This window comes from Vicugna pacos, chromosome 9, assembly GCF_048564905.1.
Source record: "Vicugna pacos chromosome 9, VicPac4, whole genome shotgun sequence".
Classification (NCBI taxonomy): Eukaryota; Metazoa; Chordata; class Mammalia; order Artiodactyla; family Camelidae; genus Vicugna; species Vicugna pacos.
The window spans coordinates 14,573,199-14,588,154 of NC_132995.1; the positions used below are offsets into that span (position 1 = coordinate 14,573,199).

The window sequence follows — 14,956 nt, forward strand, 5'->3', positions numbered from 1 at the left end:
TATAAATTCGGGACCTCAGGTTTCTCTGAGGACGGATTTCAGGCCTGACACGGTGGCTGTCCCCACCCTCTCCACGTGGACACTCGTGGGAGTCCGGCTTCAGAGGACTGCGGTTGTCTGACGCAGAGTGATCCGGCCTGTTCCGTGCGACTGTGATGCGAGATGTGTATTGAGTCCGTACGTGTCCGAGGGTACGTCTAAAGATCGAGAGAGGATTACGTGACACCGACTGTGCAGGTGTCCTGCATGAGGAAATTGGTACGTGAAATGGTTTTGAGACCGTTTGACTTAGTGGATGGGCCGCCTACTGTTGTAGGTTCAGGAGGTGAGAAGCCACGCGCAGTGACTATGATGGTACTAACATGGGAGTGGAGGATTGAGACCATGTAATTGATTACACAGGCTTGCGCGCGACGGGGCTACGCCGTCAGTGACCTTGTAACATTTGGTGGAAGGCTGTTTGTGCTGGGTCTACCTCTGACTACCCGGAGGCTTTGGCTGTGGCAAGTGTCTGCAGGTGAATTCCACGGGAGAATGGAGGAAGTTGGTCTGTCGGGACTAAGAGGGACCCAGGTGGATGAATCACAGATCCCTGGGGCAGGTCACGTTGGTTCTAAGCCTTATGTGTAGGGGTTGGGGGAGAGAGGTGTGAGGTGACTCTTTGTGTTTAGGTGTGTGTGAGAGGCTGGAATTAAATGAGAGGTATGGAAACTAGTACAGATTATCTGCCAGAAGGGACACATCTATGGTAAAGATTTTCAACCTTTCTGAGAGGCCAGAAACCCCATCATAAGTGTGAAGAAATGTAGTATCTGTGAGTACATGTAGTTGTGCTTCTGTTTCTGATCCATGTATGTGAAATGGTTTGCACTTGGGAGAGGGTATTGAGTGAAATATATGAAGTATGTGAAGGTGGTTAGCCACAGTACCCAAGTCTCTGGATGAATTGTATGACAGTGAAAGGGCTGGTGATTATAACTCTGTGACTTTGAGCTTGTTTGACAGAGTATGACTGAGTAAGAGGTCATGTGAGAGTTTTGGTAAATGTGTTTGTGTGTGTTAGAATGCGATATATCAAAGTTAAAATCTGGAAGATAGTGTGTGTGGCTATTATCTGAATTTACTAAAAATATGAGAGAGTGCAATATTAGGAGTGTGTCAGATTGAGTATGAGATGATATCTACTTTAAACCTCACTTTACTTACCTCTAAAAAGATAATGGTTAACCTTCCTGAAGCATCAGTTTTACTTGAACATTAAATTTCCAAGGGAAATTTTTTAAAATCTAAGAATACTTAAAACTTGGTTTTAAAAATATGAAACAATTTATTGTGATGAAGAACATAAAATGACCATGAAAGATTTTTTTTTTAATCTCTGTTATATGGTAACTGGGAGTTTGGTTGATATTCTTTGGTGGAAGTGAATAGATGCAAAGTCTACTAAATTCCTGACTTGATCTGTATAAGTAGAAGAGTCCTAGGTCAAGTGAACAAAAGCCTAACTTCAGTAATAAAAACAGAGTCATGGCCCCTCAATCAATTCCCAGACTTGACCCACTGTACAGACCTAGAACCCCTTGAATGAGAGATCCTGGTACACTGCAAACAATTGATACTGTTTATTATCCCCATAAGCCTTCCCAAAGGAATCTACAGCCTTTATCAGGGTGACTATAAGTTGAGGAAAAGGAAATAGTCAGCCTTTCAGGGATTACTGGACACTGACTCTGAACTGACACTAATTTCAGGAGATTCAAAACATCACAGGGGCCTACCAGTCATAGTAGGGGCCTATTGAAGTCAGATGATCGATGGAGTTTTAGCTCAATTCCATCTCACAGTGGGCCCAGTGGGTGCCTGAACCCATCCTGTGGTTTTCCCCTCAGTTCTGGAATGGTAATTGGGACAGACATACTCAGCAACTGTAAGAATCCCCACATTGGTTCCCTGCCCAGTTGAATGTGGGCTATTATGGTTGGAAAGGATCAGTGGAAGCTACTAGAACTGCCTCCACCTAAGAAAATAGTAAACCGAAAGAAATACTGCATTCTTGGAGGGACTGCAGAGATCAGTGCCACCATTAAGGACTTGAAATATGCAGGGGTGGTGATTCCCACTACATCCACATTCAACTTTCCCATCTGGCCCGTGCAGAAGACAGATGGATATTGGAGAGTGACAATGGATTATAGTAAGCTTAACCAGGTGGTGACTTCAATTGCAGCTGCTATACCAAATATGGTTTCATTCCTTGAGCAAATTAACAAATTCCCTGGTACCTGGTATGCGACAACTAATCTGGCAATTTTTTTTCTCTATCCCTGTTAATAACGACAACCAGAAACATTTGCTTTCAGCTGGCAAGGTCAGCAATACCACTTCAGTGTCCTACCTCAGGGGTATATCAACTCTCCAGCCCTATGTCATAATTTAGTTCAAAGGGATTGTGCTACTTTTCTCTTCCACAAGATGCCATGCTGGTCCACTTCACTGATGACAATATGTAGACTGGACCCAGTGAGCAAGAAGTGGCAACTACTCCAGAATTATTGGTAAGACATTTGTGTGTCAGAGGGTGGAAAATCAATCCAACAAAAAAACTCCAGGGCCTTCTACATCAGTGAAATTTCTAGAGATTCAGTGATGTGGGGTATGTCACGATATCCTTTCTAAGGTGAAGGATAGGTTGTTGCATCTGGGCCCTCCCCCAACCAAAAAAAGAGGCACAAAGCCGAGTAAGCATCTGGATTTTGGAGGCAACATATTCCTCACCTGGGTGTGTTACTTCCCTTCATTTATTGAGTGGCCCGTAAAAGTAAGGCCCAGAAAGAGAAGGCTCTGCAATTCTGCAACAGGTCCAGACGACTGCAAGCTGCTTTGCCACTTGGGTCACATGGCCCAGCAGATCCAGTGGTGCTTGAGGTATCAATGGCAGATAGGGATGCTGTTTGGGGCCATTTGTAGGAATGTATAGGTGAATCACAGCATAGGCCCTTAGGATTTGAATCAAAGCCCTGCCATCCTCTGCAGTTAAATACTTTCCTTTTGAGAAGCAGCTTTTGGCCTGCTACTGGGCCTTTGTAGAGCCTGAACACTTATCTAAGGGCCACCAAGTTACCACACAACCTGAGCTGCCCATCATGAACCAGATGTAATCTGACCCACCAAGTCATTAAGTTGGGGGCACATAGCAGCATTCATCATCAAATGAAAGTGGTATTTTGACTGAGCTGAGCACACGATGAAGGCACATGTAATCCTCTTACTGGGTAGTACTTCAAACAGTGCACTTGGTTATTTATTTTGTTTGGAAGGAGAAATGGCCAGATGTGTAATTATGTATCAATTCATAGGCTGTGGTGAATGGTTTCACTGGATGGTCAGGGACTTGGAAGGAATATGATTGGAAAATTGGTGACATGGAAGTCTGGCAGAGGTATAAACCCCTCTGAATGAATAAAATAAAGATATGTGTCCTAATGTGAATGTTCACCAGTGGGTGAACTCAGCAGAGGAGGATTTTCATAAAGTGGATAGGATGACCCATTCTGTGGATACCAGTTTCTTTCCTCAGACACCCTGTCATCACCCAGTGGGCTCATGAACAAAGTGGTCATGGTGTCAATGATGGAGTTTATGCATGGGTTCAACAACGTGGTCTTCCACTCACCAAGGCTGTGCCTGGTTATAGCCATTGCTGACTGCCTAATCTGTCAACAGCAGAGACCAACAGTAAGTCCCCAATATGGCACCATTCCGTGTGGCAGGTTGATTACACTGGACTGCTTCCATCATGGAAAGGGCAGCATCTTGTTCTCAGTGGAATAGATACTCCCAATACAGATGTGTGCTTTTACTACACATAATGCTTCTGCCAAAACTACCATCTGTGGACTTGAAGAATGCCTGATGCACTGTCATGGTATTCCATGCAGCATTGCTTCTGATCAAGAAACTCGCATCACAGCAAATGAAAAACAGCAAAGGGGCCCGTCCACATGAATTCATTGGTCTTACCATGTTTTCCACCATCCTGATGGCCTGACAGAACAATGGAATGACCTTTTAAAGACCCAGTTTACAATGCCAGCTGGGTGGCGTATCTTGCAGGGCTGAGGCAAGGTTCTCTAGAAGGCTGTATATGCTCTGGATCAGCATCCAATATCTGGTGCTGTTTCTCCCATGGCCAGGATTCACAAGGCCAGGAATCAAGAAATGGGAGTGACAATCACTCATTATTGCCCCTAGTAGCCCAATAGTAGAATTTTTGTTTTCTGCCCTCACAACCTGTGCTCTGCTGCCCAGAGGTCTTTAGTTCCATTCAGAGCAATGTTTCCACCAGGAAACAAAATGATTCCATTGAACTGGAAGTTAAGGCTGCTACCCAGCCATTTGGGGCTCCTTAACCCTCTGAATCAACAGGCAAACAAGGGAGTTACTCTGTTGGCTGGGGTGGTTGATCTTGACTACCAAGGGGAAGTTGTACTGCTACTCTACAAGGGAGGTAAGGAAAAGTATGTCCTGAGTATAGGAGAGCTTTTGGGGCATCTCCTAGTATTAACATGCCCTATGATTAAAGTGAATGGAAAATCACAACACTAATTAGGCAGGATGACTGATGGGTTACATTCTTCAAGAATGAATATCTGGGTCACCCCATCAAATAAAGAACCATGACCAGCTGAGGTGCTTGCTGAGGGCAAAGGGAATACGGTATGGGTAGGGGGAGAAGGTAGTTATAAATGCCAACTACAGCTGTGTGACCAGTTTCAAACATGAGGAATGTAACTGTCATCTTGCTTATTTTGTTGTATTGGTGTATATGTGTATAGGAAATACCTTTGTCTTCTTCCCTTTTTTATCCTTTTGTCATGTAACATAAGAGGTACTGATCTTTTCTATTTAAGTATTATTAACTTTACATCATAATATTTAAGTTATGAGATATCAAGAAGAGTAAACATCACCCAAGGACTTTGCAACTTCTTCTGGGGAAAGGGTTGGTGTATTTTTTGGTTGTATGCAGGATAGTTGAATGATGTAAGGTGGAAGTAGTACCTTGTTATTGTCTTTACTCAGAGATTAAATATGGCTTAAGGAGATGCATATAGGTGCCAAGCTGACAAGGAATGGACTTATGATGGTTAATTTTATGTACCAGTTTGGCTGGGCCATGATGCCTAGATATTGGGTCAAACATCATTCTGAATGCTTCTGTGAAAATGTTTTTTGAATGAGATTAACATTTAAATCAGTGGACTCTGAGTAGAATAGATTACCCTTCATAATGTGGGTGGGCCTCATCAGAGCAAGAAGAACTCTGCCAGCTGAGAGCTTTTGGACTTGAACTACAACTGTTCCCTGGGTGTTCAACATGCTGGTCTGTCCTGCAGATTTTGGATTTAACAAGCCTCTGAAATCTCATTAGCTGATTCTTTAAAATCTCTCCCTCTCACAATCTCATGAGCCAATTCACTAAAATCTCTCAATTTCTCTCCTTCTCTACACACACACACACACAAACACATGTGCACGCGTGTGCATGCACACATATACACATACCCTGTTGGTTCGGTTTGTCTGGAGAACCCTGACAAATACACTAGTCCGAGTATTTTACATATATTATCTCATTTAATTCTCATGCGAACCCTATGAGGGAGGTATCATTACCATTCCCAGTAAACTGATGAGACACATGAGGCATCAAGAGCTGAAATAACTTGTGAAATGTCACAGAGTTCTTGAGAGAGAGAACCAGAATTTAAATTCCATAGCCCTCGGTCTTTAACTGCTAGATTCTACTATTTTCCAGCTGTATGCCTTCTGCTCTGTGTCCTGTATGCTTCCATGTCCAAATTATCGTGAATTCACAGGAATTCTGGGTGTAAATGAATTTTTTTCTAGTCAAGTTAATGTCTTATAGTTTTGAATCTCTTGATGTTGGAGCCAAAGGGAAACAAATGGAGTAAGGCGATTCTCTCACAGGATACATGGCATTATGGCTAATTTTTCAGAAATGAAATAAATCCCATCAAGAAAATAAAACAAAGCAGCAAGACCAAACTTTGAGCCTCTTAGCTTTTCCTTTCTAGGCGGAGCACCCACAGGCATGCTTAGAAACCAAGTTTGTTGGAAAGAAACATACAAGAAATCATTCACGTGCAGCTGTGTTTAGAATATGCTGAGCTGTGAATCTAACCTAAAGATTTACAACTGTGTTTTTTCATCTATTTTAAAAAAGAACTTCCCTTTAATAAAATTCCTTAAAATCTATATCCTAAAGTACCTAGTTCTTGTAAAGACAATAGGAAGTATACTTTGTTAAATTTATGTAAGTTTGTGGAAGTATACTTAAACCAAAAAAAATGATGCTGTCATAAGCTACAAATCACGTGTTAACGTTTAGAGGTATAAATCCAGATGTTTTTCTTTTATTGTTGATATCTGACATTCCCTCTGTAATATGTAGATTTTGATAAATGGGATTGTTGTACATACTGTGTAGTAACCTGCTTTAGCCACTGTCAGTACATTTTGAATTTGTCTGTATTTTTTAGTTATTCTACAATTTAATTTTTAATGACCACTTAATACTTTGTTGTAAGGAAGTTCTGGAATTTACTAAACTACTTTATTCCAGACTCAGAAAGCTGAACCATGCCAGAGAAACTCCTTCTACATGCTGCCAAGCTCTTGTGTCTGGCCCACCCTCCCTGTTCTCCCAGGCTCACATGGGACTAGGCTTTCCAGAGTTGGAGTGTTTTTGTCACTTGCAGGACTGTCACTTCTGAAGATGTCTATCAAGTTCTCCCAGATGGAAAGTAAATGCCTGAACCATGCTCAGAGATGTAACCACAAGGATCTGATGTTGGAGTCTGGTTTTTGCCAATTAAGAATATTTCCCCTCATTATTTATAATCTGCCTGCTGGAAGTACTTTGCTTCATTACAACTCTCTGGAGAGCCTTTGAAGAACTGATTTGACGTTTATATAACTGGAAACAAACAACTGTTATTACTGAGGCTTCATTTTCTTGACACCTAAGGTGACCTTGTCTTGCTCTGGCCCTTCTCTTCCTCTTCCTTGGTTGACATCACCACAGCAGATCCAAGTCCCACTTCTTTTCCTGTATACAGCACTTTGTATCTCTAAAGGAGATGTGATTTCCCCATTGGTAAAAAGGAGACAGCCCTGAATGCTAGAGAAAGGAGCGAGTAAGCCAGCTCCAGAAAGAGGGAAGCCATTGCAATAAAAGCTCAGCTGGTGTGAAGAATCAGAACTTTAAGTTGTTGTTTGAGAAGACTTCTCAGAAGCCAGCAGAGAGAACTGAAGTCCCTCCAGCCTGAGTTCCCAAAGGTATGTCACCATCATCCCCATGTTTCACTGTGTCCATAGCTCCTTCTGTAATTCCCTCCAGTTCCAAAGAGAGAGGGATTAGCCTTCAGAATTTATGATTATAAAAGAAATAGACACTAAGTTAAAATTCAGAAAACAGAATCCTAAAATAATGATTGCCCACTGCAAACATTTATTGTAAATCTCTTTACCCTCCTTCTATACATAGACTTTCCTTTCAAAAACAAAATTGGCTAAATGTTGCTGTTCTGAAACCTACCTTCCTTACTTAAATCTAGTGAACATTTTTCCATGTCAATAGGTAAAGGTCTAGTGCATCCACTATAATGGCTGTATTTTTGAAAAGATGAAGGCATACCTTCAGGGTAAATTTCTAAAATTAGATGACAGGTAAACATGTAGATATTTTTTATACATGCTGCCAAATTCCCCACTATAAGGCTTGTACCAGCAATATATGAGACTAATCTATTAGTTTCCTATGGCTGCTGTAACAAGTCATCACAAACTGGGTAACTTAAAACAATAGATATTTATTCTCTCTCATAGTTCTAGGCCAAGAAGTCTAAAATCTCGGTGTCAGCAGGGCCAGACTCCCTCTAGAGATTAGGGGAGAATCTATTCTTTGCCTCTTCCAACTTCTGGTGGAAGGTATTTACCTGTAGCCCCATCGCTCCAATCTCTGCCTCCATGGCTACACTGCCACTTCCTCCTGCTCTGTCAAACTCTGTCTCACTCTTACAAGGGTATTTGTCATTAGATTAGTTAGGGTCCACCCAGACAATCCAAGATGAATTCCTCATTTTGTAGACATACAAAAACCCTTTTTTCAAATAAATTACCAGAAATTACAAAATGGACATCTGTTTTTGAGGTCATCATTCAGCCCATTACACCCTATCTTACTAACAAAATACGTCGTTATACGTTAAAATTTTGCCATTATGATAGATGAAAAAATGATTTCAGTATCATTTTAATTTGCATTTCTCTTTTCATACATTTAAGGGTCACTTTTACATATTTTTTGTGAATTGTTTGTTCATTTCTTTTATCCATTTTTTCAGTCAAGCTTTTTTAGTCTTTCCTTCAATTTTAAGGGTTTTTTTAATTAGGTATAATTAACATATACATTATATTTCAGATATACAACATAATGATTCAGTATTGGTATACAATGTGAAATAAAGAGCTTTTTTAAATATTAGGAATTCTATGGTTTGAATTCTGTCCTCTCCCTTCCCCATTCATATGTGGAAGCCCTAATCCTCAGTACCCTGGAAGGTGACTGTATTTGGAGATAGGGCCTTTAAGAAGGTAATTTACTTAAAATGAGGCTGATAGGGTAGGCCTTAATCCAATCTAACTAGTGTCCTTAGAAGAAGAGAAGATTAGGACATACAGAGAGAGAGACACCCCAGGGATGCCAGCATAGGAGAAAAGACCCTATGAGGACACAGTGAGGAGTCAAGGAGAGACCTCAGGAGAAACCAAACCTGCCAACATGTTGATCTTGGACGTCCAGCCTCTAGAACTGTGAGAAAATTAATTTCTGTTGTTTAAGCCATCCAGTCTGTGGTATTTTGTTATGGCAGCCCTAGCACACTAATATACGAATATTAGCCTTTATCTGTGATAAATCTTACAAATATTTTCTTCCAATTTATAAATTCTTTTGATTATGTTTTTTTAATGTAGTCAAATCTTGAATATTTCAAAATTTTCAATATTTTCTTTTATTGTGTCTGTTTTCTGAGTCATAATGAGAAAGTTTCTTCCTACCTTGAGGTTAAAGAGGAATTCATCCATGCTTTCTTCTAGGACTTATATGGTTTCATTTATAATGTTTACATCCCTGATCTATTTAGAGTTTATTCTTGTGGTATGATACGAAGTACAGATATAACTTTATTTTTTTCCAGATGGCAAACTGCTTGTCCCAGCTATATGCTTATAGTTTAACTTTTTATTTTGAGATCATTGTAGATTTATATGCAGTTTAAGAAATAATATACAGATAAGCCACATAACTTCACTCAATTTCCTTCAATGGTAATTTCCTGTAAAAAAAAAAATCATGACCAGGACTTTGATATTCATATCATACACAGTACTTATTTACATTTTGCCAGTTTTATATGCACCCATTTGTGTGTATATTTCATTCTATGCAATTTTATCACATGTGCAGAGTCATGTGACTACCCTGACTACCATCGTGATTTAAAACAGTTCTATCCCAGGGATCCCTTGTGCTACCCTTCTGTAGTCACAGCTACCTCCTCTCTACCCTCCAACCCCTGGCAGCCTCTAATCTGTTCTCCATCCCTATAGTTTTGCCGTTTTAAAGAATGTTTTATAAAGGGAATCATACTGTTTGTAATTTTACAAACAGTGGCTCTTTTCCACTCAGCAAAATTCCCTTGAGATCCAAGTTGTGTGTTTCAATGGTTCATTCCTTTTTACTGCTGAGTGTTTTCCCATTGTATAGTTTAACCATTTATTTTAACCAACGGTTTGTTTAACCATTTATCATTGAAGGACATTTAGGTTATATTCAGTTTTGGGTTATTACAAATAAAGCTGCTGTGAACATTCACGTACAGGTATTTGTGTAAACCTAGGTTTTCACTTGTCTGGGATAAATGGTCCAGAGTGGAGTTTCTGGGTTGTATGGTTAGCTCTGTACTTAATTTTTATTGTGAAACTTCACTTATTTCAATTTTGTTCATTCCCAGCTCTATGGATAATCAAATTATCCCATTGTCCATAGGAACTGATGTTTGTAGCATCATTAGTCACAACGAGAATGCAAATTAAATCCAAATGTACCACTACACACCCACTAGAATACTAAGATAAGATACTGCCGATGATGTGGATCAATTGGAATCCTAAAAACATTGCAGGTGGGAATATAAAATGGAACAACCACTTTCAGACACTATTTTGCAGTATCTATTAAAGCTAAATTTATATATACTTTCTAACCCAGCAATTCTATTTTTGAGTATATAATGCAAACAGAACTGAATTAATATGTACACCAGAAGATAGCACAAGAACATTCATGAAGGCAGCTTTACTCGTAATAGCCAAAAACTGGAAACAACCCAAATATCCTAACAACAGGAGAATGGATAAATAGATTATGGTACATTTAGACAATATAAAACTATACAATGTTAAACTATATAAAATAACATGAATAACTCTTCGAGATAAAATGTTGAGTAAGAGAGTACATACTGTTGAGTACAAAAGTATATACTGTATGATTCCATTTATATAAAGCTCAAAATCAGACAAAACAAATCTATAGTGCTAGAGGTCAGAACAATGTTAATTTTGAGGCATGCTGATTGGGAAGAGACATGAAGGGAGCCTTCTAGGATGTTGAAAAGTTTCATCTTTATCAAATGGTTGTGTGGGTTTAAAAAACAAATCGCCAAGCTATGATTTTAAGATCTGCACTCTATGTTGTACAAAAATCCTATTAAAAATGAAGGAAAAGAAATAATTCATGTTCAATAAATGGCAGATCTACGTTTTGAATCCATAGTTCTCTAACTACAAAAGCAGTTCTCTTTCAGTTCTGGTTTTTGCCTCAGAAGCCCAGATTTTATTACACTGAGTGAAACCTGAGCATGCATAATTCATTTAATCAAATAAACACAACTTCCACTAGATCGGTAGATTTAAAAGACTGATGATATCCCTATATAGTCTCACAGTATGTTGTATATTGCTGAAAATCTGGTTTTAACTATGAAAGCTTCATTGTCAACAGTATTTCTGAGACTGTGTCCAAAAGATATAATTACACATGTGCACAAAAAAAAAAGTGTGCGGTAAAACACTGGAAAGAACTAAAATATCCTACAATAATACGGAAACAGTTAAAAAATTATAGTATATCCAGAAAAACAAAGTAGTAAAAAAAATTATGAAAGTTTGTAATTTGTTGACGTGAAAAATTGTTCACTATATTTTGCTAGATGAAGAAGGATTATAAAACAGTACTGCAGTATACTTGTTCTGAATTTTAAAATCCTATATGCCTGTGGGAGGGTATAGCTCAGTGGTGGTTAGCATGCAAGAGGACCTGGGTTCAATCCCTAGTACCTCCACTAAAAAATAAATAAATAAACCAAATGCCACACACCCCCAACAAAATTAAAAATAAAATTAAAAAATAAGGAAAAATAAATCAAGAAAAATCCTATATGCCTATATCCATGTGTTAATTCACAGAGCAATAGGTAAAATGATTTGGAATAAAATGTTCAAAGAAGCTGTTTCTAGGTGAGCTTTACTTTAAGCTTTTCTGTATTCTCTAAACTTCTTTATTAAGAATCTACTAATTTTATTATCAGAAAAAAATAATAAGAGCTATCCCTCCCTATTTGAGAGCAAAAGAAATAATAGCAGATATGAATATACAGAATGTAGTGTTGTAGTGGTTTGAATTCTGGCTTAAGAGGCCAGAACTTTCTTCATAGACATGAAGCCTTTCAAATGTGTGACTCAAATACTACCTTAAAAGTCCTAAATCTTAAGTCTGAAGATTTTATACACAGTGTATTCTTCTTACTGGCTGCCCCTCACTTACCTAGGCTTGGATCTCTTGTTAGCCAACCTCTCCACTAGCCATTGCTTCAACAAGGAAATCACACTTTCCTTGGGAATTAATTAATTAATAATAAAACCTGCTTATAGGAGAAGAAATGGGACTTAGGCCTGATGTCGCTAATTCAGACCATTTCCTTGGTCATCAGGCAGAAAGGAAGTAGAAAAAGTAACATCAAGCATTAGGATGACCCTTTTGAAATAACACAGCAGGGATGCCCATTTCCACCTCCAAGAATGTTAAATGAATATTTCAGACAGCTAAGCACCCTAAAGAGTCACATTCGCCAGTGAGTCACAGTGATGAGAGTTAAGATGGCCCCAGAATGCAGATTTTGAATTGGAAAATAGAAGAGATATTATAATCAGGGAGAACCAGTTGATTAGCTAATTAAATGTATATTGGTACTATATCACACCCTTAACAGATTCCTGAGTAGGGTGAGTCATCTATACTGCACTCAGCAGAAGTTAATGCCACATTTCTATGTCTGCATATCCCTGAAATAACAGGAACCCATGTTCCCCTTAAGGTCCTGAAAGGGAATAGAAAGTGAAGACAGAGGAGCTGGACAGCAAAAAGGAGTTGCTTGGGAAAGTTATTGGTTAGATAAATTATAAAATAACCATGTAAAAGAACACATACATAGACAAATGCAAAGTTGTAGAAAGAATTATGGTTATGGAATATTTTCAAGATATTAGGCCCTGCCTAATAATAACCCAAGCATTTCGGGAGAGCTAATATTTCCCTTTTCTGAAAAACAAAAACAAAGAGAATAACAACAACAACAAAATCCCTGACCTGAGCTTGGTTTTTAGATATGTTCTGTAATGTTTTCCTTTCTTCAGGGCTCTTCTCTCCAAGAAATGCACTGCAGGAGAAGAGTGAGAAGGAGAGGAGTAAGGACTCATGAACACCAGACCTTTCTTAGAGTACAGACTGGCTAAACTGGAAGAAATTCTTCAATACTACACAAGCTCACATCATCCACCACGTACATACTTACATGGAAATAAAGGGGAGATGGGAGTACTGCTAACCCTTCTCAGTATCAAAGAGAAAGGCCAGGGTCACTGTATCCAGAGCTGAAACTTTCACAGCAAGTTCCCTTGGGATACAGCTTTGGGAATCTCGTGGTTCTGAAACATGGAACTTGACCTCAGCTCCCAAGGGAGATCCTCTGAGGAAGGAATCCTACTCCTGGGCTCTCCCCATGTCTTTCTAGGACTCCCAACCTAAAACTCATTCCAAAAACAGCTTTGTGCTTTTTGCTTGTATGTAACCTTAATCCTACCACTCAAATATCTGACTCCCATTTTGGTGACTATTTCTCTGTAGCTGGGGTCCCGGCTATAAAGTGGGAAAAAAAGAGGAAGCAGAGATACAGGAATAAAGATCCCAAGAAAGGACAGAACCTAAAACTGGCCCCTAGGCGGGCAACCCTCACTACCTTGCTATACCCACTTTGTGTTAAGCACTGGAGTCTGGGCACTAGAGGTGGGGGTGCCCCGACAAAGGCAACTCAGGCCATGCTTAGTTTGCGACTCTGCTTAACACAGGCATCGCTGTCTTCACAGGCACAGATACCCTCTCAAGTGAGATCTTCAACAGACCCCCTCAGTCCCGACGTTAAGCCCAGAACAGCAGAAATGAAGCTCTACCCTGTGACCCAAACTCCTGCCTGGTCACAGAATTAAAAGCCTCGTCCACCACAACAGCACTGTCTTCTGAAGGGCGGTCTCAAATCCCAACCCCTCATACCTCATACCTCACACCACCGCCGACCACGGTCACCCGAAGGGTCCCGCATCCTGCACCTGTCGCGGCCTCAGGACCGCGCGTACACCCCACCTCGTTGTGGCCACCGAAGCACACACACAAGCGCGCCGGCACAGGCCTGAGCGCCCGGCTCCCCACACCCTGCGTGCGCCAGAGGGCCGGGGCTTCCTCGCCGTGAGTGCCCGCCGCACCCGACTCTGAGGACTTGGGAGGGAAACTAGAGACGAACCGGGGACCAAAGTTCTTTCCCGAAGCGGCCCAGGGGCTGTGGGAAATGTAGTTCAAGGCCGCAAAAGCCCGGATGTCGAGAAGGCGCGCGGCGGCGGCGAAGAAGGAGCCGCGGAGACGCTTGGGAGGCGCGGCCCGCGCGGGAGTACGCAGGCGCGGCCGGCCGGCCGGTAGTCGGAGGTTAGTGAGGCTGGTGGGTTCTGCGGGCGCTGGGCGGGCTGGTGATGGTGGGAGCCGGGGGCATTGCCGAGGACCGAGGCGGGAACCTGCGCTGGGAAAAGCGAGGAAGGAAGAGGGAGCCTGGACCGAGGAGGGGAGGAAAGCGAGCGTCCGGGCCCTAGAGAAAGCGAGCAGGGAAGCGAGATCCTAGGCAGAGGAAGGAACCGGGACCCAAGGGCTGGGAACGCCGAGGAGGGAACCGGGAGCGCCAGGCGGTGTGAGCTCGGCCTCGCACACACAGGCATTCCGTTTGCGTAGCTTTTTGCGCCTTTCGTTTGTTTTTTGACGTGTGTTACTCTGTGACGTTATGGATTCGATTGTTTATGACAGTAAGAGTCTCTGCGTGCGTCTGATTTTAGGTTAGATGCGAAGTCTGAGACTGCGACTTTGGAGAGGCGACAGTAAGGGGTTTGTGAGTAAAATTTTGCTGCGTTGTGTGGAAGTATGTTATGGACTCTGAGATGATGTATTACTTGTGTCTGTGGGATTGTGATTATGTAGTGGGTGATATACAGTGAATGTGTCCAATTTTTGAAGTATTTTGTGTGCACAATTCACGGTGACTTTGAATGTGGCTGGCTCATTGTGTGACTGAGAGTAAACACTTAAAAGAGAGTGGATGCAAGACCAGTTAAGTACTATGTATTGTTTGGATTATCTGAATATTATGTATTTGCCTGTAAAATCTGACTCTGTGGCAGTTAGACAAGTGAAAAAAATAGATTTTTAAAACAG

General features: G+C 40.9%; 2 protein-coding genes across 4 annotated transcripts in view; one reads left to right on the top strand and one right to left on the bottom strand.

The window, feature by feature from the left end:
- The window catches only part of LOC107035140 (uncharacterized), a 15,692-nt gene continuing 736 nt past the window's right edge, over positions 1–14,956 (bottom strand). Inside the window, exons 2-4 of the mRNA XM_015252241.3 lie at positions 13,764–14,368; positions 12,797–12,866; positions 1–197 (exon numbers count right to left, since the gene is read on the bottom strand). Of these exons, the coding sequence (XP_015107727.1) occupies positions 39–197; positions 12,797–12,866; positions 13,764–14,368 (834 nt within the window). The 3' untranslated portion in view covers positions 1–38. The remainder of the gene's footprint in view (positions 198–12,796; positions 12,867–13,763; positions 14,369–14,956) is intronic.
- ZNF567 (zinc finger protein 567) overlaps positions 14,359–14,956 on the top strand; it is an 18,183-nt gene continuing 17,585 nt past the window's right edge. For all 3 annotated transcript variants that reach the window (XM_072968675.1, XM_072968676.1, XM_072968677.1), the window contains exon 1: positions 14,359–14,633. The gene's annotated coding sequence lies outside the window, so the exon portion shown is untranslated. The remainder of the gene's footprint in view (positions 14,634–14,956) is intronic.